Raw genomic sequence first — 14,754 nt, forward strand, 5'->3', positions numbered from 1 at the left:
GGAAACTTACCAAGGGCTACTGTGTTCATCAAAACAAAGCAGTTTTCTGTGGAAACTTACCAAGAATTATTATGTTGGGCAAAAATAAGAGACATGTCCTTGGAAAGCAGATGGGTTTTAACTAGTTTAGTCTTTGTAGTGAATAGATAGCCACATATGGATGGTAGAAACCAATAGACTGGTGCTTTTAGATAAGATAGAGATGGTAAACCAGCTGGAACAACTCTTGTTGTTCAAGAAATTGACTAAGAGAATCTGCGCATGCTCCGAGAAAAGTACAAGGTGAAGAAGACTGTGAGCCTTCCTCCAAAAGACCCCTGAAGACAACCACCAGGAGGCAACGCGCAGGTGCAAAGATAACAAACTGCTGACACCAGCCTTTTGAACTAACCCAGACTTACTTATGCATATGTATATTTGTATTACATAACCCAATGAATATGTATATCCACTTTCTGGTAAAATGTGCTGTTGGTGTGCAAGCTTTGCGGAGAAATCCCCTTGCACCCCGGCACCAGAGTAAACATACCTGCTTTATAACTCTGAGTCTGTTTCCATGAATCAATATTCACAGTGTTAAGGAACAAAAGAAAAAGGAAACAAATTAACTGACTGCCTTTTTATTTTAATGAAGTTGCTCAAATGTTTCAAGTACCTAGGAACAATGTTTTTAAGAAAAGCTATGCTTACCTGGGTCATAAAGACACCAAATTGTAAAAAGCAACTGAAAATTAAATCCCAATCCATCAAATACTTGCATAACATCACTTGAAAAAGAAAAATATCATACTTAGCTGGGGGGTCTCAGAAAGATATCAAATTGTAAAGGTAACTGAAATTTGAACTCCTTGATCACATGTGTATGTTTTATATGTCTGGTTTAAGATGAGTGGAAGTAAATTATTCCTAACATAATTAAACTCCATAATTCAATGTTCCTCCTTAAACATGAGTTATGACCCAGAGTGTGAGCCCAGGGAGTCATAAAGGTTTTATGATCCACTCGGGTTAAATTAAGGTGAAACGACACCAAGCAACCAGTTAAAATCTTTTACTTGCAGTAGAAACAACTTAAATTTGGAAAAGGATAATAACCATTGTGGTGTCTTATTGAAGGAAAGAAAAAGAGAAGGGAGAAAGAGAGTTAAAGAATCCAGATCACACACAAACCCTCCCCCAGTTCCAGTCCTGTCTCACTTCTGGTAATCTTGGGTGGTGAGTGCACACCCAGCAAAGTTTTCTGACGCCTTTTAAGTTCATTTTATTGGCTGATTTGCATACTAGACAAAAGAAGGCCAGGTATTTCATGAAATTATCGCCATGAGAGACATGGAAAAGGTGGAACATGGGTTCTGCATGTGCATTGAGGGGGAATGGGGTGCATTAACCCTTCTGTTCAATTGAGTGAGCGGTCACGATCTCCCCCTACCACCTTTGCCTTTTCCTCAGTTTTTGTTTCTTGGGCACTTATCCAGTCATTAGCTGCATCTGGTGTCAGTTGTCTTCTCTCTTATCAGACTTTTAGCTCTTCAAGGCTATAGTCCTAAATTAAAGCGTAGGCCTTAACCCAAACATATGGTTTTACTCAGTCTACATCTCCCCTCTTCGAGGCTTATCTAGGGAATTTGGCTATACAACTGCAAGGCAGCAGAGCCGAGCACCCTTCAATACACTCTGTGCTTCCCTAGACTGATAATTCATTCCTTAGACTAACCAAAAAGGCCACAGTTTGTCCTTGAGGCCTTCTGTGTGGATGTGGCATTAACTCCTTCAGTTCCTCACAACATGTTTCCTCCTGTAACTTAAAACAATAACTAAAAACAAGTTACCTGTACTGCACTATAGCTTTAGCAAGTTCCCCGCCCAATTTGGTTACTGTATTTGTTCAAACGGGAGGTGTGGGATGTGACCCCTTGGCATGCTCTCTTTCCAAAGCACAAGAGAATCCCAGCCTATAGCTCTTCTATCTTAAGTCGTGTTCCCCAGAGATGTTGTAAGTTTAGTTTCTGCGTTGTTGGAACAGAGCACATCATAGTTTCAAGAAACACAGGGCTAAGCTTTCCTGAAAATCTGCCAGAAGAGTAGAATGGGTTCGCACACAGTCTAACTCACAAGCATTTCGAGCATTCCTGTGCAAAGCTTTTAATTCTATTTAAATGTTGTCTAGAGAAGGGAAGACAGGAAGTAGGGAACAAGAGGGAAGAAGGGAAGAGAGCGAACTCTCTCAAGCAGGCTGGCTGCCTTCTGGTAAACACACTAAATTATATCCTCCACCTAGACATCACCCAGGCAATATCCATTATACTCACAAGAGAAACAAGAATGTTCTTTTTCTTATTTCTAAAAGCTGCACCAGGCTAAACTTCAGACCTATCCCATACCCCCTGTGTCTCCTAGGAGAAGTAATTTATTCCTTGCATCAAAATCTGTTTAGTATACTATATTCAACTGTATAAAATGACACACAAGACTATCAAAAATACAGAAGCTGCCAAATAAAGCACACCCTTAAGTTAAGATTGACTGTCCAGTGTTAGCTTGGTCCTCCTATGCACACATATTGAAATTCAGGTTTGAATACTCTGATTAACATTTTGAGTAGTCCCACCTTCCCTCTGCTCGCTCACTCCTTTACCTGAGCACATACCCACCAAGTGCTCTGTCGCTACAGATATAAAAATCATATAAATGAATAAATTGTTAGCATTTATTGACCATACACTGACTGATGAAGGGGAAATAAAATACTGTATCATCACCAATTAAGTTCTAACCATTCTATGCACAGGATGAACTGGGAGTCTAGAAAAGGCCTAGAGCTGTGCAAGACAGCTGCAAGCAGAGATGGGGCTTGCACCACAGCTTTCTGCTCAGCACTGGCAGCGTGGGCTGCCCTGGGAGGTTGTGGAGTTGCCATCCCTGGACGTATTCAAAAGGCAGCTGGATGTGGTCCTGGGCAACCTGTTCTAGGGGACCCTGCTTGAGCAGGGATTTTAGACAGGATGATCTCCAGAGGTCCCTTCCAGCCTCAACCATTCTGTGATTCAAACACCTTCAACCATGAGAAACCTAATTTCTTTCTCAATCTCTACTAATCTTCCAATTTCTGCCACAAGTAAGCCCTACAGAAAAGTCATTTTCCAAATTTGATTCCACTCAAGAATAAATTTGAAATAGTGTACTGAAAGCGGCACATGTCATGAGATAACACAATTAAGATAAAAACATTATCATGTAATTAAAATACTACTATCAGTCAGCTCTCCACAGCTCCCCAGCGCTCACACCCTACTCACTGGAGCCCACAGACTGGAACTAACAAAGGAAAACCCGGAGGAAGCAGGCCTGAACACACTCCACTCCAACTGGCACTATACCACTGGAAAATATTTTTGGGCTGCAAAATGAAGATTACAGGATTTAGAAAATCACCTCTACATATGTTTGGAGTAAATTAAGACTCCACCTCAAATCTGAATTCTGAAATTTCTCAGCTTTTAAATATCTGTATTAGCAACCTTAGTTAAGTTATTTTGGGTTTTTTGGGCCATTTTCTCATTTTTATTAAAAGTTAGCTGAAGAAACGGCCATGCCATCACATGGACCATACAGACATATGCATGTGGCCCAGAAATAAAACCGCCACAAACAATGACCAGAATGAACTAGGGGTAATCATGGCAGCAGCACCCCACCCCTCCTCCTGTGGAGGGAGCAACATCCACACCACGTCGGTGGGCATTCCCACGTACTGAAAACAGCAGGCAAAGGTGACGTGCAGGAACCTGACACTGGCGAAGAGCGTGCGTCAAAGACACGCATTGTCTACTATCTCCTCTTCTATACTTTATATCTCTAACCTTCTCCAGCCCCAGCTCTCTTCCTCCTTTAATCACACGTTCCTGTCACATCCTCATTTTTTTTAAGATGACAGTAATTCTCAACCTGTGTGAATAAGGGAGACAAAGGGAGCCAGGAGGAGTTGCAAAGATATGTTTCTCAAGCATAAGCAGTTTTGTCAAAAGACCAAAGACAACAACCATTCTGGCCAAGACATTTGATTTGTTCTGTATAACAAAAGCAGTAATCTGTAATCTTTAATGGCTCTTCAGAAGAATATGACCACAGAAGCAGTACCTCACAATACCACTTGAGAAAGAATCGTTAGGAGATAATCTCTTATCTTGCACAGAAACATGTCCTCCTCTGTGGGATCAGACTACTAATATTTCTTCCCACATGTAAGCATACAGAGACCTTCCCAGAAGTCAATTCCAACCAAACACACAGGTTTGTCCTACATCTAAAAGGACAGTTCAGAGGCTTTTTCCAAACCTTTTAAATAAGCGTCATGTCAGAGAAGGTCACAGGATGAAGAACTGTATTTGCCTACAAATACTGCTATAAAAAGAGAAAAATATCTGTCATTGATATGTCCAATATATCCATATCCAATTTTGTCATTCACAAACACATTCATTTGTGAACACTGCAAATAGTAACAGGATGAGAGCTAAGTATATAAGGAAAAAGCGAAAAAATTTAACAAACTCTCTCAATTCACTTTTCACCTATAGATCAAGCATTGAATGAGATTTCTCACCACTATGACAGAATTTCTTTATCATTGCAACAGGTTTATTACATACATTAATTCAGCAGCTATTACATCCATGACAGTTTTTGATTTACATTCCAAGCACAGTTCTGTTTGAATTCTAAAGTCTTTTCAAACTAACAGTTTGCATTAGGCAATACTATAAAAAACCAGCTCTACTTTAACTGCGCTGATTGACACACTGATCTTTTAGTGAAAAAGTGACTGCATAAATTTCAAGACTATATTTTTAGTATAGATTAATGTAATCAGTAAAAAGAAGGAATATTAATATTTATAAACATTAAATAACAAATTATGAAGGAATAGATACTGCCAGTAGCACAAACTAAAACCTGTACCTGGTCCAGTATTCCAGTTTAAAGGAGTTGTAAAAAAGCTTAATTTGTGCATGACATATCTGTCAAGCATGAGATGGCAATACCAGATGCCTGTCAAAACAGCTGGTAGAAGCAGGATTTTAAAAGTAAATATCTAAAATGCTGGGGACATACTGATTTCAAGCAGGTGCCATTCAACATAAATTCCAAATGCAAAAGGCTGCTTTACTTTAATGCACAGAACAGTTACTAGTTGAAACAGAGATTAGCAGGACAATGGATCACAGAGAATTTTTATTCTGATATCATCTATCCAACTGAGCAACATAAAAGACACTTTAAAAGGATAAACATGCAGAAGTTCTTTGGTAAGTATACAGAACATTTAAAATTTCTTTAGAAAGCAAAATTCAAAAGATTCTTGAACTAACATTTTCATATAAGGTTCTGCTTTTAAATTTTAAGCACAACTTTTCCTTCTGTTTATTCTAATTTAAAATTAACAGCTTTCTAATGCACTGAAAAGAAGATCCAACTGCAGTATAAAACACCTAGGCATTATTTTTAGTAAAAATAACAAGGAAACAAGGCAATCTATTTCAACCTCAAAGACATATATTCCCCAAAGAAGAGGCTTAAAAAATAAGCACTAGAAATTAATTATCGTATCTGTTCTTCCCTGCCTTAAGTCAAACTGAATTTTTGAGGAGCATAAATTCTACTAGTATCTCAGAAAGGGCACAGTTCAGGGAGTTAAAATGCAAACTCACCCTAGTGTTTTGGTACATAAGCACTGTGTAGCTGTTCATGACATGTTTCACATTCTTCAACAAAGTATAGCCAATGTTTTAGTAGAGAATCTAAGCCTAACAAATGACAGTTTAGAACTCAGTTATGAAATATCTGTTTCCTGACACGTCAGTCACATGGGTCTTTTATATAATATAGCTGGGAACCAGCCATGTACCAAACTTTGGTCTGCTCTGCATATCAGTAATTACACTGAAAGAAGCAAGTTTGGTTTCAGAAGTTATTTTCTATTGGCACAACATGGGTAGCATTCAAGACTGTCTAACACTGTCCTAACTAAACATCAACTCTGACCTGAAGACATAAAAGAAGTGTTTGATCTCTACATTCATTTAAACTTTGGCCCCTAAGCCAAAGCAGGGTGCCAATTAATGTTAAAAGAGGCTTTAATGATGCAGGTGTTTGCCCACTGGGAATGAGACTCATAACAACAGAGCAGACTACTAAAGCTTTGTCTACAGTAGAATCTACCTTGCTTCCAGTAGTCTCCAATGAGAAGTTTAGCTGAACAGAGCAAAACAGTGACAACCAGAGAAGCAAAAGTAACCACCAGCTCCATCAGTTACTGTTCTGGCTGCTGGACAGCTAAAACTAATGCCATCTTCAAGGCAGGTCAGGTGTCAGTTTTAAATCACAGTCATCTCCAAAATCACAAGACTGCAGCTTCAGTTCATGAAGGTAAGCACCTGAATGCAAACAGGTGCCCAGGAGACCTCTGAAGTGAAATCACAGCCTGTAGTTGTCTCTCTGCCATGCTGTAGATATCTCTATCATACTGCCTACCAACTGGACACTCTAGCCTAAATATGCTACAAAATTAGGTAGGCTCAACAGGCAAAACAAAGTAGCCAGAAATTCTAGAAGTAATTCCCAAGTCTTTGAGACACGCAACCTAAACACCTTTCATGCTCCAAATTTTTTGGTGAAACCTGTGTTACGTGGATAGCAATGTACAATTAACATGGGGGAAACAGGAATTCAGTGTCACATATTAAAGCAAAATAATGTGCAAAATACATATTTTTGGGGGGAAAAAATATTCTTCCTAGAAAAACAGCAAAATCATCATCTTTGCAGATATTTGTAGTATTCTGTGGGACTTTAAAAATCGAACCTTTTCTTTTGGTTCTGACTGTTCATTTGACAGAACCTTTTAATTTTGTTTCTAGAGAAACAAAGGAAAGACTGATTCTTTCCTTGTTCGATCCTTAACATCCATGTGGTGGTCTCTTACCCTTGAAGGAACATATCTACCAAATTTCTTAGCACCAGACTGCACTTCAAAAATTGTAACTACAGTGGATATTTATAAAGACATAATTAATAAATTTGGTATAGTTATGTTTGAAAAACAAAATAAAAAACAAAAAAAATTCCACTAGGTTTTTGTATTAATTCCTGTGTACTCAAACTTGTCTTAACAACTACCCAATTTTCCAATTAGCTTGAATTTTAAGATCCATTGCACACATGGTCTAATTCTGCAGTGAATGAATACGTAATAAAATTTAGGTGAATCTATCTGTATTTAGCACTCACTCAGCATCTCCCAAGCATCTCCCTTATACAGCAAAACCAACCTGTTTATCCGTAGCTCCTCTATTGCTCTGGGATCTAGAAACCACTTAAACAGTTGCATGCTATCAGGAACATCCACTTGCACCTATGTTTTCCTGCAGCCGCATACCTCTCGCAGCGCTGTAACAGTATTACAGCAACCATAATTTGTGCACTTTATGTGGACTTGAGCAAAGACGACTGATACCTTCACAATCACAGTTCACGCCTGCACTAACGAAAACCACAAAAATTACCATGAGTAAACATGAAAGCAGACAAGGAAGGAAAAACCACAGCATTGCTCAATGCCATAAGAAAATGAAAGCACTTCAGTAGAGTGCTAAATGCAAGCGGGACCTTGGCGATGCTCCAGTTACCTGCTGCAACTTCCATGGACTTCTTAGACACTGATAGAAGCAAGTGTATAGTGTTCTGCTAACACACCGCACTGTTCAAAAAACACCATCTTTGACTTTATGCAAGTCAGGGCTTATTTACACAAAAGGATATGCTGGTTCACCTAAAACTGAAATTTTAAACTAATTTAGCTTAACATAAACTGATGTAAAATTATATGGACATGTCATCTGGTCTAAGCAGGTTAATTCAGTTTAGGAGAGGTTAGATTTGAAACTGGAAGAAGTCACTGCAACTCCAAAATACGATGCCTAATTCGGATTTCATTAATCTCAAGAAATAACTTGCATATGAATATGAACAACCCTTCCATATTACTACTTCATTGCAACACAGCTACAGAAGCAAGGCTCCTCATATGCGTTTTCTCAACTATATAACAGCATTGAACGACAGAAAACAAGATCTGAAATACTTCAGAATGCACAAGTACCTGTATCATGGTTTGCTTTCTGGGATTAAAATTCCAAATCAAGCTACTTTCCTGCTTTTAAGGAAATAGCCTAAAAATAAAGCTTTTCTCTTCTTGTACACCACTACCCCACTTACATCTATGCTTTTGTACAGGAGTATTGACTGATGACAAAAGATGGGACTTCGGAAAAAAATCCCTTTTCTTCACAAATATTACTCAGAAGGTAAAAATACATCAACATTTGAAGATCTAGTATAAATTAAAATCTTTGAAGTATTTTAATATCTAAACACTGCTCGTATATTCCAGATAACAGCCACCAAAGCAGGCAGGAGTCAAACTGGAATTTGTTTAGAATACAGATGGCCAAACAACCAAAGGGTTGGGCTCCAGCCTGCAAAGCAGGCTTTTTATTAGGCCACCAGCAATGCCTGCTAGCCAACTGCTTGACAAGCCAAGTCCAGCCCCCCAGTCAGCCAAGCAAACTGCAGATGCTGTTGGGAAAGAAAAGAAAGTAAACTTAAGCTTGGTAGAAAGGGTTTACTACTAGATCGGTGCCAGTGCAGCCCAAATTCAGCACGCTCTCTTTCAGGGCAGCTCAGCTCAGGAAGCAGTACAGCCACCATAGCACAGTAGAGGGCAGAGACAGGACCTGACTTAAACTAACGCAGTGAGACACCAACTCAGATATTTCCAACTACAGTCATCCAACCTGAAGAGTTGGAGCTAAGTGCACAGAAGAAACCACTGAGTTGGGCTGGGTGCAGAAGAGTTTATTACCTGAGTCATCACCATCCCCTCCAGAATCAGGCTGGCTCATCATTCAGGTAATCCTGCATCATGCACCCAGCGCTCTGGGAAGCTTTACTGCTCACGCAGCCAGATGTGGTGCTGCACTACAACCAACTGCACCCAAAGCCAGAGATGAAAAAGGAGAGCAAGAGTCAGTCTGACCGGGCTGACACTGAGACAGATCTGACAAGTTCAGCTCCGGGGCGCCCAACATAAGAAGAACATGGACCCGCTCAAGCAGGGCCAGAGGAGGCCACAAAGATGATCAGGGGGCTGGAGCACCTCACTTATGAGGACAGGCTCAGAGTTGAGGTTGTTCAGCCTGGAGAAGAGAAGGCTCCACAGAGACCTTACAGATGCCTTCCAGTACCTAAAGGGGGCCTACAAGAAAGCTGGAGGAGGACTTTTCACAAGGGTATGTGGTGACAGGACAAGGGGTAATGGCTTTAAACTGAAAGAGGGTAGATTCAGATCAGATAGAAGGAAGAAGTTCTTCCCTGGGAGGATGATGAGGCACTGGCACATGTTGCCCAGAGCTGTGGCTGCCCCCTCCCTGGCAGTGTTCAAGGCCAGGTTGGACGGGGCTTTGAGCCGTCACAGGGAAGGTGTCCCACAGGACACAGGGAAGGTGTCCCTGCCCATGGCAGGGGGGTTGGAACTGGATGATCTTTAAGGTCCCTTCCAACCCAAACCATTCTGTGATTCTAAGTTCAGTAAGGCAGAAGGTCACTCCGTTCAGATAGGTGTTTGTGCTCCACACCCCCACAACTTCCTGATTGTAGCACCACAGTGAAAGGATGTTCAGACCAACTGTGCACAGTGAAAACATAACTCAGTCAGGATACATTAGCTCCACCTAATTAGTGTCATCTTTCGTACAGCAAAAATTGGGTGTACTGCTTCCAGATTACAGCCATCTCTGGCATTACTATAGCCAGGTTTGCAATCTAACTTCATGAACATTGTCAGACCCAACCTAATTCCATATCCCTAGATCCCCTTCTCCCTTAATATAATACCCTCACTCAACACTCCCTGTCAAATTCCTGCACTTTGCTTGGATATACGGCAGACAACACAGCCTGGGTGACCACTAACCTCTTGGAATAACGGTAATTCTGGCACAAACTCTCAATTGGCTGCAACCACATAAAAATTAAGACAACTTAGTGGACCAGCATCAACTTTGAGTAGCTGAGGATCTCCATGTTTTTCACAATACCACTATTATCAGTTTTACGCATTGCCTGGGCTAACTCAGCCTCTTATGTCCCTGAATAATGAAAGGCTGATTGCATTGCTTTGCTGCTGATTGCAACTATCACCACAGTACCCCTCTGATTCTACACGTGGGCCCCAAGGTTAAGGAGCTGCCTGACCACATTGCATTTTTTGACATAATGCAATCAAATTACATTTTTACGAAGTTAAAATTAAATTGTTTCTAATATAGAAGAAAATCCACACATAGGTCTGTTACAGCCACAGAAATATACTTCACTTTAGTGGTGGATGCTTATGATTTGCAGATACCCTTGTTGTACCTTTCCGCTCAGAATAATGGTTGTTGGCTTAGCACTGCCACCTGCAAGAGAAGTTCCATGAGTAAACATCTATTTATATCTTCCTAATTTTATTAATGGTGTGTAGTATCACGTAAACAGTAGCTATTCTATGGGCTTGTCACTGTCCAACATTTAAACACCCACAGTCAAGAATTTCAAAACCATACTACAGGTTGTTACAGGAAAACATAACACAAAACCTAAGATTTCTGATATACATTCGGACTCCCTTTCTTAAATTGACAGCCTCTGGGTTTTAAACTCCTCTAGCAAAACTGTCTGCGACATAGTGACCACTCACAAGGCTGTGAAGGAAAGCACTACCACTGGACACACTCAACACCAAGTTGTGTTCCGTAAGGGAATATTAAATCTATAGGTGATTAAAGTCATTCACAGGAAAAAAAAAAAAAAAGAGAAAATAATTCAGTTCAGCAAATAACCACCTCCATCTACAATCTTTCTAAACTATTTGTTGCTTCATTTACACTCTGCAGAACAATCATCTGTTACTCGTCCTTTTTTGTTCCCGAGTAAAGTCACCTTCAATTAAGAAAGGTAAAGTCAGAAAAAGGATAAAAGATGCATGGATACGCTACAGCGCTGTAAGAACGCAGGACAGTCTTTGAAACCTTCTAAAATTTGATCTCGTTTCATTACATAGAGGTCAAACCAAGTCAGGGGACAGGGGGGTGGGGGATGCTGCGGGGAGCTGGCCACAAACCGCTTCCCTCAGGGCCCCATGACAGACTCGCCCAGCCCCGGGCAGGGCCGGCTCTGCGGGCCGGAGGCGGCGGTCGGGGGCGCCGCCAGACCAGGCCGCCGGTACCGGGGCTGTGCCGGGCGGCGGTCGGCGGCGCAAGGGGGGCAGCGGGCCCCACAGCCCGCGGCCGTCGCGCCTCGGCAGGTGCCGCCGCCGCCACCCGCCGGCAACACCGGGCACACAACGGCGCGTCCCGCCCCTCCATGGCGCCACAGGGCAGCACCCACCCGCCCTCCCCCCCGACCCGCGGCCGGCACCGGCTCCCTCCGCGGCCGGAAAAGCTCAACCGAGCGGCGGGTCCGCGGCGCGGGCAGGGCACAGGCTGCCCCCGCGCGGGGGCAGGAGGAACGGCACCGCCGCACCGGGCTGCAGCCTCACCACGGCTCGCTCCTGGGGCTGCGCGGCGACCCGGCCGCCCGCTGCTCCCGCTGCTCCTGCCGCGGGCCCTCCGTCGCCTCCGTCCGCCATTTTGAGAGCGAGGGACACGGCCGGCGACGCCGCCACCGCCCGGAAGGAGCCGCCGCCGTCACCCGGCCGCCGCGCCGCGTCGCGTCCACAGCCCGTCCCCCGCGGCGGCCCGGGCCGCACCGCGCAGGCGCCGCCCCGCCTCCGCGCATGCTCCGCGGCGCCCGGGGGTGCCGGGCTGCGGTGGGGCGGCCCGTACGCTCTGACCTGAGGGCGCCTGAGGACCGAGGGCGGGAGGCGCGGCGGAGCGGGGCGGGGCGAAGCGAGCGCGGTGGCCTTGGCCGGGCCGGGCCCGCTCAGGAGCGCTGTGAGGGGCAGGGGAGGGCCCGGCCCCCTCCGGCAGCGCGTCCCGCTTCCCGCGGGAGGCCGGAGCGAAGCGCCTGCCCGGGATCTGTCAGGGCGGTTGGCGAAGAGAAACTTGTGCTGATCCTGCCTGCAGAGTTACAGGGATGAAGTTCCTCTGTGGGCACTTAAACTGCGCGGGGGGGTGTTCACTTAGGGCCCTGCATTCATAGCAAGGTAATAGCTTCAGTCATTTTCATATATGCTGATGCAGATTCATACTACTTCAGGCGTGGTATGTGTCTCCTGTTTGGGCCAAGCGAAGGCAAAATTTTATGAACTTTGTACAAGCATAGAAGGCAGCGGTAGCTTTAGGCACGTGCCTGTCCCCAACATCAAAGTGTTTCCCCCCCCTCCTTGCTACAGCATATGGTAACTCTTCTGGGTACTCTGCGTTTGCTATTCTGGTAGAAGATTAATTTAAGAAGTTGGCTGATATGTCAACAGACCTGGCCTAAGTGCTGCTGGAAGTTTTCCAGGTTGTTGGAAACCAGTCCAATTGCAGAGTTCCCTGTGTTTGTGTCTTTCTAGGGCTGGGGAAATAGGCCAAGAGCCATAGCTTTGGACCTTGCAGGCATACATACCAACCATCTATCAAATGCCTAGTATCTCTGCTTTGAAGATGACAGCATCCTTCCGTTGTAGTTTTACTGCTTCAAGCCTCCAAGCAACCTCTCCATGTTCCTCAGTTATCAGTATGGATGGGATAAAGTTTGCGAATGACCCTTCAGGTATATTCAATAGATTTTTCTCACCGTACCTGGCAACAGGTACTCCTGAAGTTCTTCTCTTATGTCTTCAGAGCATAGAATCACAGAATGGTTTGGGTTGGAAGGCACCTTAAAGACCATCTAGTCCCAACCCCCTGCCACGGGCAGGGACACCTTCCACTAGACCAGGTTGCTCAAAGCCCGGTCCAGCCTGGCCTTAAACACTGCCAGGGAGGGGGCAGCCACAGCTTCTCTGGGCAACCTGTGCCAGAGGCTCGCCACCCTCACAGTAAATTTCTTCCTTATATCTAATCTGAATCTACCCTCTTTCAGTTTAAAGCCATTACCCTTCATCCCATCACTACATGCTCTTCTGACTGTAGCTCTTGCATAGTAGCTACCACTCATCTTCATTTTAAGAAGTCACTGCAGACTTATTTACCTTATTGAAATCTGTCACTTAAAACTACCAGGTAGATATTGTCACAGAGACAGGTTTAGGCATGAGACGTAAAAAAAGACGGAGTGAATTTTGCCATTAAGTCAACCAGTTCAAAGCTTCATCTAGTTTTGTCTGATGTGTTGCAGATCAGCACTCAATCCTTTCCAATTGCATGGCTGACCACTAATCAGCAGTGTTGTTTGCACCACAGCCAAGTTTAGACTGTGATTACCAGAGTCCTCCTCATATTTTAGCATCAACAGTAGCAATTGTATAGTCCAGCTTCTGATCTAGTCGAGCAAGAGAAGCAAGGCTGTGATTCCAAGAGAGCAACAAACATGCTCAAGCAGCAACAGGGCTGCCTGCAGTACCCTCTGCTGTGAGACAAGCGTCTTGCGTGGACATATCTTTTAGCTGAACTATCAGTATGGTTTCACTTTTCTGTGGGGCTTTTAGAAGAAGTTAAGCTAATGTAAACCAGCTGCTTTAGCTGAACAAGAGTGTAGACTTATTAAACAAAATAATACAAAAAAGGAAGCATTTGGAACCCACCATGTGCTGGGAGACAGCAAAATAAGTGGCAGCGAACCTCTGAAAAACAAGTTATCACCACTACCCAGGCAAAAATGGCACAAAACACCAAGATCTCCATGGATACTGAAGTAGTAGAGGAAATAAGAACAAAATAGGAATACAAATAAATTTTAATAGAGACAAAGTGCTGAAGGGTGGCAGTCCTGCTAGAGCTAAAATAAAATGGCAGAGCTCCAGGAAGAAATTGAGCAAACCCTAGTTTTCAAGATTACTCGCCAACATTACTGGGTTTACTGATCGCTAACTGTTGATTTAAAAGCAGTTGTTTGGGGTGTTCTTTGTGGGGAAGTAAGAAGCAGACAAGCAAGATGGAAGGCAGCTGGAAAAAACAAAGCAAACGTACATTTAAGTCCCACAAAAGAGCAGCTAAATTATCAAGAACATCTGAAAAAGGGTATAATATATTCACAAAGTGTAACTGATCTGAAAGGTATTTGTCGTGATCAATGCTAAAAATTAAAATCTTTGTCCTGTTGTTGAAGATTCAACTTTTAGAACAATGTGGCAATATTATGCTTAGGTCGAGAAAGATGTTCTTTGTATATGTTAAGGCCAAAGGCATCCCTAATCAGAAGAACAAGTAGGTAGCTGCCTTTGAGCAAGGACATCCTGGAGCCGTTAGACCTTGAAGAGGGTACATTGCCAACCTGGCAAGCAAACTCAAGGCCCACGTATCCTTCACTGAACTACCCTCATTATAATACTAAAAATCACACCTATAGGTCAAGAAGACCCTCGCCCAGGCGAAAACCCTTCCCCTGAGCATGTGTAGTAGTAGAAGTATGGTGTCAGCAGTATCATAATTATATGTAAATTACTAACCAATCATCGATGGACTTGGAAAATTACTATCTCTGCAAGTTTTGTGTATAAATACAGCGTGAAAAATCCTGTTGGTGTGCTTGATTTGTGGGAAACCACCAAGAACCTAGGCATGCACA

At 43.3% G+C, this 14,754-nt stretch overlaps 1 protein-coding gene across 4 annotated transcripts in view; it reads right to left on the reverse strand.

Moving 5' to 3' along the window:
• The window catches only part of UBR1 (ubiquitin protein ligase E3 component n-recognin 1), a 79,284-nt gene extending 67,448 nt beyond the window's left edge, over positions 1-11,836 (reverse strand). For 3 of the 4 annotated variants that reach the window (XM_074867896.1, XM_074867895.1, XM_074867900.1), the window contains exon 1: positions 11,639-11,836. In XM_074867896.1, the coding sequence (XP_074723997.1) occupies positions 11,639-11,728 (90 nt within the window). In that variant the 5' untranslated portion in view covers positions 11,729-11,836. Of the gene's footprint in view, positions 1-10,433; positions 10,507-11,638 lie in introns of those variants that run through there. The other variant, XM_074867897.1, reaches the window with a different exon arrangement.
• Positions 11,837-14,754: the final 2,918 nt, after the last annotated feature.

The sequence above is a fragment of the Strix uralensis genome, chromosome 4, assembly GCF_047716275.1.
Source record: "Strix uralensis isolate ZFMK-TIS-50842 chromosome 4, bStrUra1, whole genome shotgun sequence".
In the NCBI taxonomy this organism is placed as follows: Eukaryota; Metazoa; Chordata; class Aves; order Strigiformes; family Strigidae; genus Strix; species Strix uralensis.